General features: G+C 40.9%; 1 protein-coding gene across 2 annotated transcripts in view; it reads right to left on the bottom strand.

Annotated features, from left to right (window-relative positions):
* Positions 1-13,113, bottom strand: part of SRD5A2 (steroid 5 alpha-reductase 2) — a 47,759-nt gene extending 34,646 nt beyond the window's left edge. For both annotated transcript variants that reach the window (XM_046662471.1, XM_046662470.1), the window contains exon 1: positions 12,796-13,113. In XM_046662471.1, the coding sequence (XP_046518427.1) occupies positions 12,796-13,076 (281 nt within the window). In that variant the 5' untranslated portion in view covers positions 13,077-13,113. The remainder of the gene's footprint in view (positions 1-12,795) is intronic.
* Between the last annotated feature and the right edge of the window lie 10,936 nt (positions 13,114-24,049).

Genomic DNA, 24,049 nt, shown 5'->3' with positions numbered 1-24,049 from the left:
CAAAGGAGAATATTGAAGATAAAAACTATCCTCTGAAAGAATTTTGAGCCTGTCATTCATGCTTCACATGAATAGTTTAATCAAATAGTAATCAGATGGCACTCACCCTACCTAACATCAGCTCCACTGTGAAAATGAGAACTGTGATTACAGAGGAGAGAGGTCATTTTACAATAGACGACACTTAGAGAAACGAAAACTCTAGACAAAGTTTTCCAATGTGGAAATTCCCTATGGCATTGGGTATCTCCAGGGACTATGAAGGTCCTACCTGAGTGACAGGAGAAGTAGTAAGAGAAGAACCCTAAATAGATGTGGAAGGAGAGGGAGATCATTTTTAGCTAGTTCTTGTGGTTGCATTGCATGTGGCAACAAAAATCATCTCACAAGGTGACTTTGTCTGGCTTATCCCCTCCAAGATGGAAGATGAGGGGTACTCAGTGGTAGAGGATTTCACACTGTTTCTCCTTGGGATCTGTTTGAATTTGATACCTCGCTCTCCGGAAACACGTTGCTTTAAACCAAAGAAAACGGGTCGGCCCCATGGCCGAGTGGTTAGGTTCGCGCTCCACTGCGGCGGCCCAGGGTTTCGCGGGTTCGGACCCTGGGCGCAGACATGGCACCGCTCGTCAGGCCCCGTTGAGGCAGCGTTCCACATGCCACAACTAGAGGACCTGCAACTAAGATATACAACTATGTACCGGGGGGATTTGGGGAGATAAAGCAGAAAAAAAAAAAGAGAGAGATTGGCAACAGTTGTTAGCTCAGATGCCAATCTTAAAAAAAAAAAAAGAAAACACTTGAATGATAGGAATTTCAGACATGTTTCAGGGCCACAGAAAAGAGTTGGAGGGGCAAGATGGTTCTTTGGTACCAAATCAGACTGTCTTCAGATAGAACTATTCTGTTTATGCACCCTGATGGTAGATGGTCCTGATAAGAAGGCATCTATCCTGAGTGTGTGTGTGTATGTATATCTTTGTGTCTATGTGTTTGTGTATGTGTGTGTGTTACTGCTGGGCCAGTGAAGAACATGAGGTTCAGAGAGGTGTGGTAATTTTCCTAAGGCCACACAGCTACAAAGAAGCAGCAGAGATGGGATTTAAATGAAGGTTCTCTGCTTCAAAACAACTTATTTTCAATTGGAAAGGGAAATTGAGATCAAAGTATACAATTGGAAAAAAAATCCCATATGCCCTTCAAAAGGTTTTCAGTCATTTTAGCCCAAGGATCTTGTTGCACCTATAGCAGTCATTTGTTATTTTTGCCATCCAACATTCATTCTTCACTCTGATGTAACTACCCTGCTTCTCTACCAAGGACTCAGTGCCTTCCCCAGTCTTAGCCCATGAGAGGGTTCATCCTCTCCAGCGTCCTCAGCCAATCATAACAGGGATAGCCCTATCACACTGGTTGTTTCAGGGATGTGTATGTGACTGAACAAATCTCAATAGGTTTTGTTTACATTTTTTCTAGAACTGTTCTTTTCTTCATCTTCTTGGATCTGAGAGGATATAAGCTCTTGGATGCTACAGCTGTCTTGCCACCACCAAAGGACAGCCTTTCTGAGAACAGAGCCAGTAAAGAAGTAGCAAAGAGCTGGAGAGAGAAACCAGTCCCTGATGGTATCTTTGGAACCACTGCATCAATCAGACCTGAGGTTGGAATTTTCCAGTTATGAGAGTTAATAAATTCAGGTCTTACTTAAGCCTACTTGAATTGATTTTTCTGTCACTTGGAACTGAAAGAGTCATGATTAATGCACCATTCTCTTTTGAAGTAAGTATCAAGATTTTCCAAGTTTAAAGCCAGAATTGGTGAGGTTTGGGGGTTGCATTTAGTCATAAAATAGAGTTTTCCCAAAATTATTCTCTTTGAAGCAGAACCCACCAAGAGGTCTTCCCTTGTGGGAGTCTCTCTGTATGCCAAAAGGCATTAGACCAACCAGTCATCTGAGCCCTTGGCCCACTTCCCCAAGTTCTTCCTAAGAAATAAACACTGACAATGAACAGTCACTTGTCGGTATACTCTGATGGTACCTGTCATTGTAAATAATGGTTTGGGACATATTAGAGAGTGGGATGTGCAGGCCAAACACAAAGGCGACTAAACACAGAATGAGTCAGTTGGGCAACCCATCCAAGCTTACATTTTACTGTGGACCTTGTGTAGTGGGTTTAATGGTGGCCCCCAAAAACATATGTCCACACCCTAATCCTCAGAACTTATGAATATTACTTTATAGCAAAAGAGTGAATATGATCTTATATGGCAAAAGATGTTGTTAAATTAAGGATATTAAAAAGGGGAGCATATCCTGGACAATCTGGGTGGACTCTAACTGAAATCACATGCTTCCTTATACGAGAAAGGGGCAGAAGGAGAGAAGAAAGTCACACAGAGAAAAAAGTGATGTGAAGACAGAGCACAGAGATGCGACCACAAGCCAAGGAATGCCGACAGCCACCAGAAGCTGAAAGAGGCAAGGAACAGATTTTCCTTTAGAGCTTCTGAAGAGAGCACAGCCCTGCCAACACCTAGAGTTCAGACTTATGGGCTCTAGAAGGGTGAGAGAAAGATTTCTGTTGTTGTAAGCCACCCAGTTTGTATTACAGCAGCTAACAAGCTAATACAACTTGTTAGAGTAATATTAGGCCTTTGAAATTAATTTAAGTTCAGACATGCAGTAAAGGAAATACCAGCAAAAGACCACAGACAACTAATATTCATACAGTGCACACCATGTTCCAAATAATGTTCTAAGTACTTTGCACATAATAAGTCATTTAATCTTTATAATAACCCTAAGAGATAGGTATTATTATAATTGTCTCCATTTTACAAATAAGGAAATTGAGGCACAGTAAAATTAAGTTAGCACAAGGTCACACAGCTGTGAAATATCAGAGCTGGGATTCAAGTCCAGGTGGACTAGTTCCAGAGTTCACATTCTTGAGCATTTTGCTCTTCTACAGTCACTGTGTGAAAAAAATGAGTCAGTTGCATAGACATTTGTCTACACCAGAGGTTCTCACCACTGGGTGCATATTCAAATCACCTAAGAGATTTTAGGAATGCTAAAGGGGATGAGGCACTGAAGACAAGTTAATCAGAATCTCGGGTGTAGGACATTGAGCATTAGTAGCATTTAAATATTTCCCTAGATGATTCTAATGTGCACCGAGGGTTAAAAACCACTGACATAAAAGCTCCAGTGGCATATTTAACCAATTCTTTCAAATTAGCATTGACCCGATGTTTTGGCTTCTCCAAAGGCTATGTTCACACAGAGAAATTAGATTTCCAAATCTAGTAAAAGAAAGGCTCAATTCAATAAAACCACATTTTTCCCTTGCAGTGGAGTGATTGACCATTTTCTATCGAGGGCTGTATCATGGGAAAAATTCGATGTGAAGTTTCCCTCAAGGCTCCTGGGACTTCTTCCCATCTTGCTCTGATGCCCTGGAAGCGAGGACAGCCAGGTCCCATTGTCAACGCCCTGCAGATGTCATCTGATTTGAATTATCTAGCGGTCATGATCCAGCAGATCTATTTAAATTATGAAAAACATTGAGATGCTTAGCTCATGAAGACCTAAAATATGATACATCATTTTTAAGTTTTCTGCTTATATGTTTTTAAATGTTCATATGTGTGTCCCGGTGGTATTGGAAGACCCTGGAACAGCTCACTTGCTCATTTTACCTCTTTATTCCTGCATCTATGTCAAAACAGAAGTTGAGTCTGAACATCTAATGAATTACCAAGGTTTTAAGAAACTTTGAGGATTCCTCTGAGAGATAGAAAGGTAATCATCATGGAGATACAACAGCCTATAAGAGACGGGCTACTGACTGCTGACTCTATTTATTTATTTATATTTCAGTACCCAAGAAGATCAAAATATGAGTATACAAAAAAATCAGATCAACCTCTTGGCCTGAGTAACTAATCATTTCATTTGAATAACTAGCTTATCTTTTTTTTACGTTGATCAGTCTGGGGTGGGTTTTGGCATTGTGTAGGCACACCTCCTCAAACCTCATGCTAACTGGTCATGAACAAATTAATAAATTATAAATGGTGACATGGGTGGTTTTCAGCTTGAAGTTCAGCATGCCTGTTATGGTAGGCTCAGGACAAGGCACGTTCACTGTTGGACACAAATATATCATTTCTCTAAGCCATAATTTTGTCTCCTTTATTTCTCATTGTTTGCAAAAAGAAAGTCATGGTTTTCTAATTCCAGCTTTTTGGCTTCATACGGAAGCCCAGGTTTATAGGGCTTCTGATGTATTTTGGAAGCAAAAAGCTCTGTACTGCCATGCAGCAATGAGGCCTAGATGTTGCCATCATTCTGAGAACTTTTAAGGAATTTCCACTTCACTTTCATTTAAATATTTTCCTGGGACTCGGTAGTCCTGATCAAAGGACACAACATTCAAAGATGGATCGGCCTCAGCACATCTCCTTCCTATATCTACACTCCATTATTCACTTTGACAAAAAAAGAAAAAGCATGTTCTGAAGCTTATGTGGCAGAATTTACTATATGAAAGTTTTAGACCTGTCATTCATAAGTATCTGCTGCTATCTCCCATACTCTATCCCCTGCCCTATAGCCTTAGGACCACCTGGCCAGCCACAGCTACATGGAGCCATAGGATTCGAGTAAAGGAAGCCACCTCCTATCATGCTTAGCTCTCCACAAGTTTAGAAATTTGTAACACAGGGCCCAAGGTCATTGCATATTAAGCCTGAGAATGGAAAAAGCGATAGGGTTACAACAAAACAAAAAAGACTATTATGGACTGAACATTCGTGTCGCCCCAAAATTCATATGTTGAAATCTAATCCCCAAAGTGATGGTATTTGGACATGGAGCACTTTGGAGGTAATTAGGTCATGAGGGTGGAGCCTTCATGAATGGAATTAGTGCCCTTATAGGAAGAGGCCAGAGAGCTAAAACAGAGATTGTCAGAGCTGAGCAAAAAGCAAGACTCAACCATAAGCTGCCTTCAAGAAACACGCATTAAATTTAAAGACAGAAACATATTAAAAGTAAAATGTTGAAAACGTGTAAACCATGTTAACCTTAGTGAAATAGAGCTATAGTGACTATATTAGAATCAGACAAAAGTAGACTTCAGAGCAGAGAATATTACCAGGGATAAAGAGGATTAATCCAGAGAGCTAACTTACTCTCTTTCCACTACGTGAGGATAAACAAGACATCAGTCATCTGTAACCCAGAAGAAGTACCTCACCAGAACAGAACCAGACCTTGCTGGCACCACAATCTCAGACTTCTAGCCTCGAGAACTGTGAGAAACAAATTTTGTTGTTGATAAGCCACCTAGTTTATGATATTTTGTTATAGCAGCCTTAGCTGACTAAGACAGAAACACTCTGGACAAATTGGTGGGAAAATAAGAACTTTGATTCATATTTCTAACTCCATATGAAAATTAACTCGACATGGATCACAGACCTAACATAAAACCTAAAACTTTAAGTATTCTATAAGGAAACATAAGAGAAAACTCTTGTGACCCTAGATCAGGCAAAGATTCCTTAGATATGACATCAAAAGAACAAAAACAAATAGAGAAGTTGAAGTTCATCAAAATTAAAAACTTCAACTTTTCAAAAGATACTGTTAGGAGAATGAAAAAGACAAGCCACATAGACTTTGAGAAAATATTTGCAAAGCATGTATCTGGTAAAGGAATTGTATCCAGAATATATAAAGAACTTTCAAAGCTCAATAATAAGAAAACAAAGGACTTAATACTCTAGTATTTAGATTTGCTTATCAGATATTTAACTTTGGGCAAGTAAAGAACATTCACTGAAAGACTAAAGTGAGACCATGCACTGTTGTTAAAAGAGGGCAGATAGAGGCAGGAGAGAGAAAGAGTCTGTACACAGAAAAGGATCTTGAGATGTTTCATGGTCAGATAGGAAAAATGTCCAAAGCAAATTGGCATATTTAACTTCACAGTAACTTCTAGGATCAGTCTTGACAACATGGAGCAAGTATAATGGAAGAATTTTGAAAATGGCCCAGAGCCTGATTTAAGACTTGGATAGTAAGATTGGATATTATGGCATAGATGCAAAAGGTTTTTGGAATTAAAAAGAGGAGAGGTATTCCAAGACAGAGTATATAGAGCACAGGGCAATTTTAAGTCATAGGTCACCAAACAGGTCCCTTTTTCCTGACTGAAATCACATTCCCACCCACAAACCTTGGGAGAGACCACCCCATGAGGACCAATTCAAGGACTTGCCCATTACTCCCACCCACTGCCACCAACCACTGCGATCAGCAAGAGTGAGGTCACTTGTGAAATAGCATTAATAATAGCGGTTGTCTCAAAGACAAAATGAGATAACCAATGTAAAACACATAATATGATTCCTGGAACACCCAGAGCTCAATAAATATCGGTTATGCCTTCCCTCATCCCCCTCCATAACTAAACAAAAGGCAAATTGCACTGTTGGCCCCAATTCAAAGCGTTTTAAAATTTAGAGCTCCTATTCTGAGCTGAGTCTCATTAAAGGCTCCTGGGTTGAGCACAGCAACTTCTTAAACAACTTGAGTCCAGATTTTGATGTTCCCATTGCCATACGTGGCAGGGAGTCAAAAAGCAGAATGGGAAGTGCCCCAGGTTCAAGAATCAAGTTGCCAGGCTCTGGAAAATATCAATAGCTAGACAGCTTTTGTATTCTATCTAGTAACAGAAAACATTTATGCTCCCCCTCCTGCTTGCTGGGGGTCCTTCATTGGAGTATCCTTCTAGACCTTTCTTCTGTCCCCACCCATTCCTCCCCAGGGAAAGAAAAGTGAATTACCTGAGTGGTAAATTTGAAAGCAGGACCTCTCAAGGCACGTGTACAGTTCAGCCCTTCTCTCATTCTGCTGTGTTTTTCAGAATGTCCACCACTGGGAAAGGCCTGTGGTGTTCAGTCACGGTTGTTGCTGAGTATTTTTAAGGTAAAGTATTAGGAGGCCCACATGATTCAAAATGTAAGCCACGTTCCCCCAAACCAGCTTTACCACTAATAAGGGTGGTAATTTGTCTCTAGCTGCCTAATTCCAAGGTCTATCTCTCAGTTGCTTCTGGACTTCAGTGGGGAAGAAGAGTACCATTTATTAGGGTTCCTCAAAACCACCCACCCATCAACCCTCTCAGATTCATGCACACTCAAACACAGACAGATGCCAGAGACCTCATATGTTCAGTGGCATGAAGGTGGTCCCTCTTAGATCCACATCTCCCTCAACTTGCATTTTCCTACTTGTTCTGGGCCTCTCACACTGACACTGCCGCCATCCAACTTTCACACCATAATGAGTGCTAGGCACACAATGATGCTCTTTCTTGCCTTTCTCCTGGAGGGCAAGCACCACATATTATATTTCTTTTGTGTCTCCCATAGGATCTAGCACAGTTCCGAACATGCAGAACTCTGACAAAGAATCAGGAGGGGCTGGCCTATGGCTGAGTGGTTAAAGTTCCACATGCTCTGCTTCGGAGGCCCAGGTTCATGGTTAGGATCCCAAGTGCAGACCTACTCCACTCATCAGCCATGCTGTGGAGGCATCCCACATACAAAACAGAGGAATATTGGAATGGATTTTAGCTCAGGGCAAATCTTCCTCACTTAAAAAAAAAGAAGAAGAAAATCAGGAGACCTGGGTTCAAGCCCCACTCTGCCCTTTCCTCGTCATGCAACTTCGTACATGTCACTTCACCGGTTTGGATCACTATTTTCTTATCCTGTTTGTTCTTTGTAAGCAACATTAAGTTAGATGTAAAATGAGCAAGATGGTCCTTTCTTCAATGTGGTAAAAGTGAAACAACCAAGATCTCTAAACTTGTTTACATTTTTGGCGAACATAGCTCTACATTTTTCAGATGTACTTATGATGTCATCCCATTTAGAATGTAAATGGCAAGACTCCTACTATTTCCCAAGAGGGCTCAAATAAAGACTTGGAACCCAGGAATTCTCAGAAAATGATGCTTACTACCAAATTCCTACTACTAATTAATTGTGGTAGAAATTTTCTAGAATACGCCCACTGCTTTGCTATAGGATTTAACAAAATTTTATTATAGAATTACCAGGGCACTAAATGTAAAGCTATGCCATTCGTAGTTTTCTTAAGAAGGGGCCCGCAAAATATAGCCCACAGGCCAAATACAGCCCACTGCCTGTTTTGTAAATAAAGTTTTATTGGAACACAACCACTCTCATTTGTTTACATATTGCCTGTGGTTGCTTTTACGCTACAACAGCAGAGCTGAGTAGTTATGACAGAGACTATATGGTTGCAAAGCTTAAAATAGTTACTATCTGGCTTTTTACAGAAAAGGTTGCTGATTCCCATTCTAAAGAATCCTTCAGTTAATCAATCCAACAATGCCTCATGAATGTCCTTAACACATGATTAAGTGACCACAAGAATGTGGCTTATCCTGCCTGGTCTTTCTTCTCAATCTGTAAGAGGAGAGATTTGTGTAGATAGTTTCCATTGTGGCCATTAATCATTCTGGTTCTCAGTCAATGAGTGATTTCCTTTTGAGGTTTGATTACTTCTGAATATTTGAGACATCTGTACCTCCTATGAGATTGGAGAAACATTGGCAGGGCACACCAGAAGGCTCAAGTTCCAGTCCCCTCTTTGCCCCTAATTGGCTAAACCTCTTGGTGCTTTGCTTCTGTAAAATGAGAAGGCTGCACAGACAGGATGAAATTTCCTTAGGTCAGATAATTATGCTCCAGTGTGTGAAGTGTCTCGTGGAAGGCCACACTGGCTGCTATGAAAGCCCAAGGAATGGACTCATAGAGAAGGGACTCAGAGAAGGCTTCTGGGAGGAAGTGATGCCTAACCTGAGTCTTGAAAGATGGGAAGGAAGTCATGCTGCTGGAGAATGAACTGACCAATAAAGCAAAAAGGTATCTTATTGAAGCCATCATTTTATTTGGTTGATTAGGAAATATCATCTGTTTCAGCATCTACCCTAGGAAAGCTCTCTCAAAATTCAAACAGACTCTAATATGTGCCTTATACTCTGCTTCTGGAGGCACATCATGGAAGGTCACCCATGCCAGTAACTTTTCACAATATAGTCACCTTTTTTTTGAGAAGAGATTTCTTTTTCTTTTTCATCCAAATACCAAGTTCCCATCCAAGGCTTGAGAAAGACATCAGCTGCCACTGGCATAGGTCATGTGATGACTATTGCACAGAACACCAAGGCTTCTTGGGAAAATGAAGATTAATGAGAGAGTATGAGCAAAGGATCCTTCCAGGGCTGTAGTCAAGGTCAAGGAGAAGTGAGATAACTCTAACTTCAAACAACTTTGGCAGTGGGATTAGGCAACATGCTTATGCAGCAGTCATTTTCACAGGGCTAAACCATCCAAACATCCACAACAATAGATTCTGAAGGGAGGAGAATTATCTGAGTTGACTAGCCATGCAATCTCAATGATTTCTAAGCAGTCACTAGCACTGCCACAATTCTAACTGCCTGTACTAATGTCAGAAGTAGAGTTCATTCATGCATTCAACAAATTTTAGTGAGTACCAACACTTTTCTGTATACTGTATACAACCATGGACAAATGAGACAAAAATCCTCGCCCTGCGAAACTTACATTCCAGTATGTCACCCTTGTATGGAGAAAAGTGCAGAGAGTTTTAACTTCTAACTAACGGGACATACGGCTATTCTGAACAGTCCCCAAGGGACATTGTGCAAAAGAGTCTAAGCCACACCTGAGCCAGCCTTCTCCTGAGCCCTTGTCCCTCGATCTTACTCTCTGTGTCACAGCTATGCACTAGAGGGTGTAAAGCAAGACAGCCTGATGCTTTTCCCTTAATGTGCCCTCATTAGCAAGCCAAATGACTCCTAAAGCCTCAGTGCAAAAATGCTCACAGCTTTTGAACCACTTCTGGGAATCTCGACTAAGAATACAGTCCTGACTTCTGAAAAGCATATAGGTGCAAAAGTTCACATCACAGCCTCATTTAACCTAGCCCAAAATAAACAAATAGATAAGAAAGAAACAAGGGCAAATTAAATGTCCAACTATAAATTAACAGATAGGTAAATTATTGTTTTTATGAGAGATGAAATAACAAGCAGCCATTAAGATGATTTTTATAAAGATTCTATGATAATGTGGGAAAATACTTATTATAAAATGTTAAGTAATCAAGTAAAACAAAAACCTATATATATATATTCAACATAATGAGCACGTGTAAAAATCTACTATGAAAAATAAAAGTATGATGGAAATGTTCTAAAACATTAACCATTTAATATACTTAGGCATTGAAATTGTGAGCATTTTTATCCTTTTTGTATTTGCCTTTTTTCTTTAATGAACATTTATTATTTTTATAATTAATAAATAATCATTTTAAGCCTAAATATAGTTTTTAAAAGGCAAGGATGAGGCAGTAAGAACAAGTATAAAACAGTTGATCCTGGTAGCAGAGTCTGCGATCTGCGTTCAAACTCCCTGGGTCTGAACCCTGGCTCCCCAGGCTACTGTGTGACCTTGAGCAAATCATTTAACCTCTTCTTGCTCCAGTTTCCCACCCACAAAATGAGGGTGATAACAGTGCCCACCTAATGGCTCAGTATGAGAATGAGTAGATAATCCATCAACAGTGGTTAGCACAGAGCACTCACAATGATAACAGATCCAATACTCCAGTGGCCTCAACAAAAGAGTTCACACAAAGGGAAAGGCAGGCACATATCACATCTTCATGCCTCAGCGACAACTCACTCAGAGTTGTGTTTTCAGTGGGCAATTTCCCCTCAGGCAGAATCAATCTCCAAATCCTTTACTCCTATTTTCCATTTTCCCCAGGAGAAGATGGACAGTGTGTTGATACTCATTTTTATGGGCAATTACTTTGGCTTTCTTAATGTACTGATCATGATTTATTGTGCAAAGTACCTTTCGATTTTAAAAACAAGTCTAAAAATTATGTTAATAGGACTATCAGAAAACACTACTCATTACGTTAAAAGGAAATGACCTCGTGAAAATACTGTTTATGGTGCTGACAGTAGTTAACTCGAAGATAAAAGTAATTGTCTGACAGAATCATATTTTTTCGTGTAACGTCTGTTCCAAAAACATTGAAGTCAAAACCTATCTCCTGAACCAAACATCCTTCTTTCTGTTCAAAATTAAACCATCAAAATCTGAATAAAATAAAGTGGTTGTTAACTAGGCCTGCACCTTGTCCACAAAAGGCTTTTAGAAAATATTTGAGGAAAGGACATCCATTTCTGAAATTTTAGTTCTTATTGCTTGCCAATACTTATCTTTTCAAAAGACTGAGAGTTCAGTTAAGATTGCATAAATATTAAATCTTAACCAATAAAAAAGATCCAGAGTCTAAGAAGGGATTACAAGGAAAGACAGGTTACAATTCGTCCTTTACACCCCCTTCCTCTGCAATGGGCTCCTTTTCTCCTTTGAGAGAGACATTATGCCTTTCAGCTTCCAGAGGCATTCTTCACCCCAATTTCTAATCCAGATTTTCTTGATCTTTTGACCCTACAAACGCTCTACTCAAAATAAGGCTGTGATTCTGTTACGTTCTTGATTTGGTTTGGCAGCCTTTCTCTATCCATAGACTCTGTTTTCTCCTTGCATGGAGCATCTGCCTGCTTAACGTGTCAAAAGGTCTTGAGCTGTGGAGTTTCACGGGCTTAGATTTGAATCTGGCTGGGCACCAGCTGTATCATCTCCATTCAGCCATTTAACCTTACTCAGCCTCAGGTTCTGTCTATAAAGGGGGCATGATAACTACGTATCTCACAAGGTTACAATGGGGCTGGATGAGACGACAGATGCTAAATGACTGGGCGTGGTAGGCAACTCAATCATGTGTTCTTCCTTTCCCCTGTGAGACTGTTTTGGGGTTCGGCTGTCGTTCCAATCCTTAAGGCCCTTTTTTTTCCTGTCTTTCCTTCTCAGACCAGAAGGCAAGGTTCTTCTAAACTTGGGATTTTTAATTTAGAAGAACATTTGAACTCTAAATTAACTTCGACCCATTTACATTTATGTCCCAATGGAACTGGAAAGGTAGACGAGTTGGTGGTGGTCCCCTTGGGTGGGACCTGAGAAGAGGGGCTTTCACTCAGGCGGCTGGGTTCCCAGCACCTTCTCTTTCCCACCATCGGAGTCTGGGTCTGGCTCTGCCCACCGCCCTCAGACCCGAAAAGATTAAGTTGATCAGTCCTCCTGAGCGAGGTTTCCTTCTGAAGGTGCCAACACAGACTCTCTCAAGATCCCAGAACCAGCCCGCCCCCACCTAACAAAGGAAAAGTGAAGGAAGAACGAGAAGGGCTGGGGGTGAGACGCCACAGGTGACGCTGAATCGAGCGGAGTTGGAGAGGGAACCGTCCGTCCAACAGTTCCACCCAACCTGACCAGTCCGGCTCGCTTCCTGCCCTGCTTGACCTCCTTCCCCGGAGCAGCCGGTGGATTTGGAGCGGGCCCGAGAAGCGCGCGCGGCCGGGGGGAGTGAAGTCCACCTCTGCCCCGCGACCGCTTCTCCACTCGCCTGCGTCCCGCCCGCAGTCCCGGCCCCGCCAGGCGCTCCCCGCGAGCTCTGCCGCGCGCTCCGGGCAGCCGCCCGCGCCCCCTCTGCGCTCCTCGGGGCGCGCGGCGCGCTGCGCTCTTGGACGCCGGGAGCCCGGCAGGGCGCTGCTCTCCGCGCCCGCGGGAGGGAAACGCTACCTGTGAAAGTAATGTGCGCAGAAGAGGCCCAGAAGCACAGTCGCAGGCGGGCCGAAGACAGAGCGAGGCTGCCTGGCGAGGATCCCTGCGGGCACCGCGAAGGAGGGCAGCTCCTGCAGGAACCAGGCGGCGCGGGCGGGCAGGCGGATAGCCGCGGGCATCAGGCTCTCCGAGTACTTCCCGTAGCCGGAGGGCTTCGCGAGGTACAGAACCAGCGCCCCCAGGGCGGCCAAAGTGGCGCTGCCTGCCAGCACCGGGCTCTGCTGGCAGTGAACGGGCATCGCGACGTGTTTCCCGCCGGTGGCCACCGCCTGCGCAGAGGAGAGGCGGCCCCCACGGTCCCTTTATGGAGCGCTAGACGCCACCCCGTGTCCGCCCCTTCGGCCTTGGCTCCCTCCCCTCTATCCTGCCTCCCACCTGGCGCAGTCAGCCCTGGCTTGCCTCAGCAGCTATGCCCCTTTCGCGGGGCTGGGGCTTCGGGGGCCTGCCAGAGTGGAGGGGTGGACGAAGGCTTTGGTGGGGCCAAAAAACATTTCCCGGGGCCCCCAGGCCTTCGACTAGCCCGTATTCGCGCCTCACCACCGCGCCCGCCCTCTCCACCGCCTGCCGCAGGTCTCCCTTTTAGAATGCTCTTCGATGACTTGTTCCTCACCCGTCAACCTTTGATGCTCCAACTTCTGGAACTAGACAATCAGGAGAGAAAACCAGAGGGACAATTTAGCCGGGGTCGTTCTCCCGCCCCAACACTCTTTCTCTGTGGCATTGTGAGCAGCCCCCACATTCAGACCACCTCAGCCCAGGATTTGCCCAACCCCTCTGATTCCCTAGGCTCCTTCACTCCCCGCCCGCTTCCAGTCAATGCTGCAGCCTTCCTTCGACCCTGGACCGGACATCCAGGCGCTTCTCGCGTCCTCCAGCCCCTTTGCATTGGGGCACCACGCTCCTTCGCCACTTTCATCATCAGTGCCTCCTCTGCACCACTCTTTCCCAGGCAGGTACCAGCCTCTCCCGGGCCCTAATTACTCCACGGTTTCTCTCTGCATCCCTGGGTGCTCCCCTGGGCCGCCCGCCTCTGTTAAAGAGGCGCGTCCGCTGAGCGCGGGAGCGAAAGCACGGGTTGCGGCCAGGAGTAGTGATCGTGTTGGTACCTCCTTGCTCTTCTCCTCCCAAGGACCCCAGGAGCTGGCCAGACTCAGGCTAAGGTCTAGGACTTCTGCCACGGGATGACCTCTCCTAGCTCCTAGAACGGGTGAATAGGGTTCCATATGGTGGTGCCATTGGAGATGCCAACTGCACTCTGAAAACCAGATGTGGTTCTTTCTGTCTTCCTTCTATTTGCCACCCTTCTCTCCTCCTTCACCCCCTCGTTCATTACCTATTTCCTCTTTCCTTCTAGCATTCAGTATCCAGACTTCCTCGGCTGCCCTTCTTCTATTTTGTGCCCCTTTTTCTCTCTACCTTCTTTCCTTGATCCGGCTTCCTCCTTCCATGTCAGCCTCCTCTTCCCACCTGCTGTTGACTTCACTCATCCACCTTCTTGTCCCACCTTCCTTGATAACTTTATCCCTATTAATTTTCTCCTCTGGTCACAACGTCAAGCTGCATCTCAGTCTTTCCCCTTCTCCCTCTCCCCTTTCTTGGGTGCTTTCTTCATCCCTCTTTCTTAGCTCCAACTCATGGCCTCTCAAGAGCCCCACTCGGTGTTTCCCCATCCACTCCTGCCCTGTCCTACTGGCTGTTCCAATGAAAGGCGCTGTTCCAATGAAAGCCACTGTCCCAACTGCCCAGTTTAGGGGTGTTTCCAGATACCTGGGACACGTGGTATAAGGTGATGCTTTAGTCCTATGGGGCACCCTCTGCTTACTGACCAAGAGTTATTGATCATCTCTCTGGTGGGTTAAAAATGAAGTAGTAATCATGTGCCAGTTTTCAATTGATCACCACTAGGAACCACCCATACTGGTTAAAGTACTTCCCATGGAGTAATCAGTTGTTGGCTCTCATGGCTCCCTGGAGCTGTTTTTGTGCTGGCTTTGTATTGCACATCTCGTCCCAGCTTTCTCAGTTACTACCTGCTAGTTGAGGACACCCAAATCTCGATCTCCAGCAAAGATCTGAGCTTCTGATCTGCATTTCCTCCCCGCTGGACAACTCCACTTGGATGTTCTTCAGAGACCTCAAATTCAACCCCACCCAAAATGAACCAATTTATCTTCCCCTTCACACTCCATCCACACTCGAATGCTCCCTGTGTCTTCCTGGTTGTTACCTCTTCTCTGTCCGCAATAGCCATAGCCTTCCTGGGAGGCTGGCTTGTAGACTCAGGAAATTATACACTTCTGGATGTCATACAGTATCAGGATAAGAAGCAGTATGACGTTTTAAACCCAACTCAATGGAATAACTTTTCTTTTAACGAAATTTCTCCCTCCTTTCTCCTAACTTTGCACAACTTTGGTCCTCATTATCCTTTTCTGCTACTGTATTAGTTAGCTTTTGCTGCATTACAAACTGCCCTAAAAGTCAATTATCTTCAGTTTATGCATCTCTGAGCTAGCTGGGTATCAGCTGACCAAGGCTGGATTTGGCTGATCTTGACTGTGCTCACTCATTCATCTCTGGAGCAACTGAGAGCCCTGCTCCAGGCTGGATTTGGATAGAAATCCTTAGCTGAGGCAGCTCTATCCCACACGGCTCTTATCCTAAGATGAGTGAACTAGCCCAAGCATGTCTATGTATAGTCTCAATAACAGAAACACAAATTTTAGTACAAGAAATATACCAGACCTCTTGAGGCTCAGGCCAAGAACTAGTACACTCTTACTTCCTATTCATTCTGTTGGCCAAATAAAGTCACATGGTGTATTCCAGCATCAGAGTGGGAGGGTATTGCAAAGTTACATGGCAAAGGACAGGGATACAGGGAGAGGTAGAGAATTGGAACCAATAATGTAACTGTTCTGTATTATATACATAAAGAAAGTGCCCAAATTGTAAATATACCACTTGATTGATTTGCACAAACTGAACACATTCTTGTAACAAGCACCTAGGTCAAGAAACAGATTATTCGCATACCAGAAGTTCCCCTCATGCCTCCTTACTTCCTCTCCCAGAATAACCACTACTCTGACTTCTAATGCCATAATTAGTTATGTTTGCTTTTGAACTTTATATAAATATAATCATACGGTATTTACTCTGTGTGTGTTTTAATGGTGTTTTACCTGAGATTTGTTTTAATCAGGTATGCTGAGCCACACAGACATGGAAATGACTGTCATGAAGAAAGTTTATACTCACAGATCCCTAGAAATAGGAGGCACAGGATGCCACACAAGACCACACGCAGAAGAATCATGATGTCAGGAGACAGAGGGAGTGAGAGGAAAACGTAGACAAGAGCTTTTATTGTGGCTCCCACAGGGAGGAATAGATGAGGCAGTGTGAGCATGATTGGTTAGTTTGAATAATTGCAGTGAGCTCTTGGTTCTAGGGGCTATCTCCAGTTGTCTGGTACCTGGCTTTGTGGTGATTAGGGCAGAGGAATAGTGGTCCAGAGTATAAGAGTTTGATGTAAGAGATGGTTGGGATCTGATTGGAGTGTGTGTTGGGGGGAAGGGGGTGAGAGAGAGAGAGAGAGAAATCACCTGTGAAATTCAGTAGCAATCCCAGGGTATGCTTAGGTGGTATAATAATCTATTTTTTGAGTGAAGGCTATCTGTCTAATGAAATGTTAAATCAATCCCCTATATGTATCAAGATGATTCATAAGTAATTTAACAAAGCTCAACCCTTTTTAAAGGAAGACAAATTCGGACAAGTAACAATGTACCTTCACAATGTCCAACGTCCCCAAAATTATTAGACATGTTGCATTGACTTCTGATATCAACTACTAGAGTTGAGCCAAACTTCACAGGTTTAGGACACAACCTGCACAAGACTGGCCTCACTTCCTACACTATCAAATTTAGGGGTCTCCAGACCACATACACTTCTGAGAAGCTGACTAAAATTTGGGGGTCCCCACTAACCCTTAGTGTTCAATAATTCACTAGAACAACTCATAGAGCTCAGGAAAGCACTATACTTATGATTACAGTTTATTACAGCAAAAAAAAGATACAAATCAGACCCAACCAAAAGAAGAGATGAATAAGATAAGGTCTGGGAGTAGGGGTCCCAAACATTAAGTTTGCTTGTCTTTTCCCCATGGAGTCAGGATCCACTACCTTCTCAGCACATCAGTGTGTGACCATATGCAGTGCACTGACCACCAAGAAAGCTCACCCAAGCTTCAGTGTCCAGAGCTTTTATTAAGGTTTCATTATGTAAGCATGATTGACTCAATCATTGGCCATGTGATTGAACTCTTTCTCCAGCCCCCGTCTGCTCCCCAGAGGTCAGGATGCTATCATGTGGCTTAAAGCCCCACCCTCTAATTACATAGCTGGTATTTCTGGCATAGCCAGCCCCCATTCTGAGTCATCTAGTTGGTATAAACTATCAGGGCCTCCTTGAACAGCAAAGATACTTCTTTCACTCAGGAAATTCCAAGAATTTAAAGGCTACTTCTGAGGAACTGGGGACAATGCCAGCCAAACTCTTTATCCCAAGCGTTTAGAGACTATCCCCCAAGGACCCAGGACAAAGAGCAGACCTATCATTGGGTAAAGTTAATTATTCCCTACACACTTGTCAAGAAGCCAAAAAATGTGACACATAATCAAGAGGAAAATCAATCAACATAAACAGACATAGAAATGACAGAAATGATGGGTTAACAGGCAAATACTATAGAATATCTATTTTAAGCATACTCAATATGTTTAAGGATTTTTTTAATGAACATAATGAGATAAACGGAAGATATAAGAATGGAACTTCTAACCATGAAAAAAGTTTGAAATGAAAAATTTGCTGGATATGATTAACAATAGATTAGACACTTCACAGAAAATATTGGTAAATTTGAAGACATAGTAACAAAAAATATCTAAGAGAAAGCATGCAGAGAAAAAAGAAACTGAGAGGTAGAGAGGAGGAGGGGAAAGAATGACAACTCAATGACCTGTGTGACAATATCAAAAAGTCTAAGATATATGTAATAGAATCCCAGAAAAAGAAGGAAGGAGGACAGAAAACAAAATTGAAGAAATAATGTTTGGAAACTTTCCAAATTTGATGAGAACGCCACCTTACAGATCCAGGAAACTGGATAAACCCCAAGCAAGATGAACACATACACACAAATCACAGAAAAGTATATCATAATCAAATTGCTGAGAACCAGTAATAAATGGGAAAAATCTTAAAAGCAAACAGAAACAAAAAGACACAGAGGAACAAAGGTAATAAGTACAACAGATTTCATAGAAACTATGCAAGCCAGAAGACAATAGAACAAAATATTTTAAATGCTGGAAGAAAAAGTTTTTCAGCCAAGAATTACATATTCAATAAAAATACCCTTCAAAAATGAAGGTGAAGGTATTGTCTTCCAGACATGATGGACTAAGATTCTGCCAAACACAAACACACACACACACACACACACACACACACTGCAGAGTGCAATGATAAACCCTGGGAGGAAAAAACCTACCTGAAGTTACTGGAGAATGAAAAGCAGCAGATAGATATTGATAAGGAGTTCATGTTCACATGGAGGTGGGACATGGACAGCTATAGGCATAAGTTCCTTTTTCTGAGATTTTTAGCCTTGGCTAAGTGCAGTATGAATAGTTCTCACAACAGCAGCAGAGACACATGTGAAAAAAAACCCTACCATATTCCTGAAAAGGAAAGAGCCAGAGAGAAGAATCCCCAAGTTCTGTCTACCAACATCTCTGACTCCTGAACAGCACACATGCAGAACAGACTCAAGGCAGCTTATCTCAAGACAAAAGCTCTGAAGAGAAATACAAGAAAAAAAGTTTGAAGTTCAACCCCAGCCAAGGAAATTACCAGCTAAAACAAAGGAAACAATAATCATGAGAGAAAAATAATACAACCCATAATCTCTACAACTTAATATTCATAAGGTCCAGGAGACAATCCAAAATTACCTAACATAGGAAGGATAAATGAAATGAAATACATTCTCAAGAGAAACAAAAATCAATCAAGTCCAATATTAATATGAACCAAACTTTAGAATTATCAGACAAGAATTTTAAATTGGCTATTAAAATTGTATTAGTTTTCTAGGGCTGCTATGACAAAATGTCACAAACTGGATGGCTTAAACAATAGAAATTTATTGTCTCTCAGTTCTAGAGGCTAGAAGTCCAAGAACAAGTTGTCAGCAGGGTTAGTTCCTCTGAGGGCCGTGAGGGATAATTTGTCCCTTGCCTATCCTCTAGCTTCTGGTGGTTTTCAGGCAATCTTTGGCATTCTGTGGCATATAGAAGCATCATTCCAACCTCTGACTTCATCTTTGCAAGGCCTTCACCCTGTGTGTGTCTCTATGTGTCCAAATTTCTCCTTTTTATAAGGACTCCAGTCATATTGGATTAAGGACCCACCCTACTCCAGGATAATCTCATCTTAACTAATTACATCTTCTATGATCCTATTTCCAAATAAGATCACATTCTTAGGTACTTGGGGTTAGGACTTCAACATGGGAATTTGGGGGGGGAAACAGTTCAACCTACAACAATAATTAGCCTCAGTAAAGTATAAAACACAACATGCTTTCAATTCATGAAATCACAGTGTAGAAATTGAAAATATCAGCAGATATATTGAATTAATTTTTTAACAGATGGAAATTCTAGTACCAAAAAATACAATTTATAAAGTGAAAAACTAAGGGATAGACTTAACAACTGAATAAAGAAGACAGAAGAAAGAATAAGTGAACTTGAAGGTGGATTATTGGAAAAAAGATGGAAAATAAATAAACGTAGTGTTAATGACCCTATAAATGAAATCAAACAGTCAAATGTACATATAATTTTAAATATTAGAATAAGAGAGACATATTGGCATGTTAAAAGTATGCAAAGCAATAATGGAAGAAATATTCCCAACTTTGATAAAACACAGATTTACAGATTCAAGGTATGAGCAATTAGCATAAAAACACATAGAAGCCCATGTTGAAGTAAATCATATTTAATTTATTGAAGGTCAAAGATAAAGAACAAATCTTGAAAGCAGCAATAGAAAAACAACATATTACATACAGGAGAACAACAAACTAATTCACAGCTAACTTCTCATCAGAAAACATGCCAAACAGAAGAGTGGAACAACATCATTAAAATGCCAAAAGAAAAAATCTCTGCCCAGAATTCTACCTATACCAAGAAAAAATATTGATCAATTCTGAAGGAGAAATAAGGACATTTTCAGAAAAACAAAAACTATAAGGATTCATAACTTCATTACAATAAATGATAAAGTTCTTCTGGATGAAGAGAAAACATGGATCTTCAAGAAAAAAATAGTATCAGAAATGAACATCTGGATAAATGCGAAAGAAAAACCTATTTGTGCCTTTTTCCTCTTAATATTCTTTAATCCATATAACTGTTTAAAAGCTAAAATTGCAACGTTTTATGAAGTGTATAAAGTATGTTGATGTATCACATATAACAATTATAACATAAATGATGGAGAGATATGAGTTTATAAGATTGTAAGATTTCTATTTTTTAAGTGAAGCAGTTCATTGCAACTATAACTACACTGTGAAAGTTGTCAATATATGTTGAAATCCATAGGACAACCCTAAAATAAATTTAACAAGAATAACTACTATATATGGGGAGGGATATTAACTAGACTTATTGTGGTGATCATTTCTTAATATATACAAATATCAAATCATTATATTGTACACGTGAAACTGTTATAATGTTACTTGCTGATTATACCTCAATAAAAAAAAGAACAACTACAAATCCAACAGGAAAATTAAAGTAAAATCTAAAAAAAAATTCAAATAATCCAAAAGGAAAGGAATAACAAGAACAAAACACAGACAAGTTAAATGGTTGGGGCAGCTTGCAAAGGAAGAAGTGAAATTATCTCTATTAGCAAATGACATGATCTTGTATATAAAAAACACTAAGGAATCTACTAAAAAACTATTAGAAGAAATAAATGAGGTCAGCAAGGTTGCAAGATACAGGATCAACATACAAAAATCACTTATATTCCTATAAACTAGCAGTAAATATCCTAAACGAATTACAAAAACAATCCATTTACAATAGCACCACGAAAGAACACAATACTTAGGAATAAACTTAACAAAAGGAGAACAAGACTTGTACTGAAAATTACAAGCCATTGTTGAAAGAAATAAAAGAACACTTAAATAAATGGAAAGTTATCCCATGTTCATGGATTGGAAGATTTAATATTGTTAAGATGTCATACTCCCTGCTATAGACTGAATTGTGTTCCCCCCAAAATTTGTATGTTGAAGCCCTAACCCCCAACATGACTGTATATGAAAATAGGGTCTTTAGGAGGTAATTAAGGTTAAATGAGGTCATAAGGATGGGGCTCTAATCAACTGTAGCACTGTGGCCTTATGAGAAGAGGGAGATCTCTCTCTCTCTCTCTCTCAGCAGAGTGAGGACACAGAGAAAAGGTGGTCATCTCCAACCCAAAAAGAGATCTCTTGCCGGGCCACCAACCCTGCTAGTACCTTGATCTTAGATTTCTAGTCTCTATAATTGTGAGTATAATTTCCTGTTGTTTAAGCCACCCAGTCAATGGTATTTTGTTATGGCAGCCTGAGCAGAATAAGGCACTTTCGAAACCTATCTACGTATTCAACTCAGTCTCTATCAAAATCCTAACTGACTTTTCAGAAATGGAAAGGTTGAGCCTAAAATTCATATGGAAATGCAAGGTACCTAGAATAGACAAAACAATCTTTAAAAAGAAGAAGAAATTGAAAAACGTACTTCCGATTTCAAAACTTACAAGGAAACAGTAATCAAGATAGTACTAGCATAACAAGAGACATATAGATCAATGGAATTAAATTGAGAGTCCAGATATAAATTCATAGATCTATGGTCAACTCATTTTTAACAAGAATGCCAAGGACATTCAATGTGGAAAGAATAGCTTTTTCAACAAATGATTTTGGTACAAATAGATACCACATGCAAAAAAAAATGAAATTGGACCCCTACCTCATACCACATGCAAAAATTAACTCCAAATGGGTCAAACCCATAAATGTGAGAGTTAAAAGTATAAAAGTCTTAGAAGAAAACAGAGGGGTAAATCTTCAGGACCTTAAATTAGGCAATGGTTTCTCAGATATGACACAAAGCACAAGTGATGAAAGAAAAAATAAATAAATTGGGCTTCATTAAGACTAAAAGCTTTTCTGCAAGTAACACCATCAAGAAAGTGAATAGATAAGTCACTAAACTGTGCATTAGATCTCCAGAACTTATCTACTAGTTGCAACTTTGTATCCTTTAACATCATCTCCCCAATTCCCCCACCCACAAGCCCCTGGTAACCACCATTCTATTCTGTTTCTATGAATTCAACTTTCTTACATTTCACATATAAGTTATATCATCCAATATTTATCTTTGTCTGGCTTATCTCACTTACCATAATACCCTCAAGGTCCACCCATGTTGTTGCAAATGGCGAGATTTGTTCTTTCTCATGGCAGAATAATATTCCATTGTATATATACCACATCTTCTTTATCAGTTCATCTGTTGATGAAAATCTACATTGTTTTCATGTCTTGGCTATTGTAAATAATGCTGCAATAAATATGAGAGTACAGATATCTTTTTGATATCCTGTTTCCATTTCTTTTGGATATATACAGAGAAGTGGGATTGCTGGATAATGTAGTAGTTATGTTTTTAATTTCTTGAGAAACCTCCATACTGCTTTCCACAGTGGCTGAACTAACTTACATTTCCACTAACGGAGCACAAGAATTCCCTTTTCTCAACATCCTCATCAACACTTGTTATCTCTTGTCTTTTTCATAATAGTCATTCTAACAGGGGTGAGGTGATATCTCATGGTTTTGATTTGCATTTCCCAGATGATTAGTGATGTGGAGCATCTTTTCATGTCCCTATGAGCCATTTGTATGCTTTTTTGGGAAAAACGTCTCTTCAGTTCCTCTGCCCATTTTTTAATTGGGTTGTTTGTTTGTTTTGTCATTAATTTGTATGAGTTCTTTATATATTTTGGATATTAACCCCTTATCCGATATATGGTTTGCAAATATTTTCTCCCGTTCCATAGGTTGCCTTCATTTTGTTGATTGCTTCTTCTGCTGTGCAGAAGCCTTTTAGTTTGATGTAGTCCCACTTGTTTATTTTTGCTTTTATTCCTTGTGCTTTTGGTGTCATATGAAAAAAACCATTGCCAAGACTAACGTCAAGAAGCTTCTTCACTATGTTTTCTTCTAGGAGTTTTATGGTATTAGTCTTATGTTTAAATCTTTAATCCATTTTGAGTTAATTTTTGTGAGTGGTATAAGATAGGAGTCCAATTTCATTTTTCTGCATGTGGTTGTCCAGGTTTCCCAGCACCATTTATTGAACAGGGATCCTTTCCCCATTGAGTCTTCTGCCTCTCATGTCAAATATTAGTTGGCCATATATACAGGCGTTTATTTCTGGGCTCTCTATTCTGTACCATTCGTCTATTTGTCTATTTTAATGCGAGTACCATATTGTTTTAATTACCATATATTTGTAGTATAGTTTTATTTTCAACAAAAGTTACCAAAGCTATCCAATAGAGAAAAAAATGATGCTGAGGCCGGCCCCGTGGCTGAGTGGTTAAGTTTGCGTGCTCCACTTTGGCGGCCCAGGGTTTCACCGGTTTGGATCCTGGGCACAGACATGGCACTGCTCATCAGGCAAGTTGAGGCAGCATCCCACATAGCACAACCAGAAGGACCTACAACTAGAATATACAACTATGTACTGAGGGTGCTTTTGGGAGAAGAAAATAATGGAGATAGAACAAGTGGATTTCCCTATGGAAAATATGAACCTCAACTCTTTCCTCACATCATACACAAAATTAACTTAACATAAATTAAAGATTTAAATGTATGAATTAAAGCTATTAAAATTCTTGGAGAAAATATAGCATAAAATCTTTGTGACATTGGGTTAGGTAAAGATTTCTTTAAAAAGACACTCCAAAGAACAAAGTATAAAAGAAAAACATGAAAAACATGATAAAATCAACTTCACCAAGATTAAAAACTTTTGGTTTTTCC

Source organism: Equus quagga, chromosome 5, assembly GCF_021613505.1.
Source record: "Equus quagga isolate Etosha38 chromosome 5, UCLA_HA_Equagga_1.0, whole genome shotgun sequence".
In the NCBI taxonomy this organism is placed as follows: Eukaryota; Metazoa; Chordata; class Mammalia; order Perissodactyla; family Equidae; genus Equus; species Equus quagga.
Note: the sequence above shows the minus strand (reverse complement) of the source record. Positions and strands in the feature narration are given on the sequence as shown.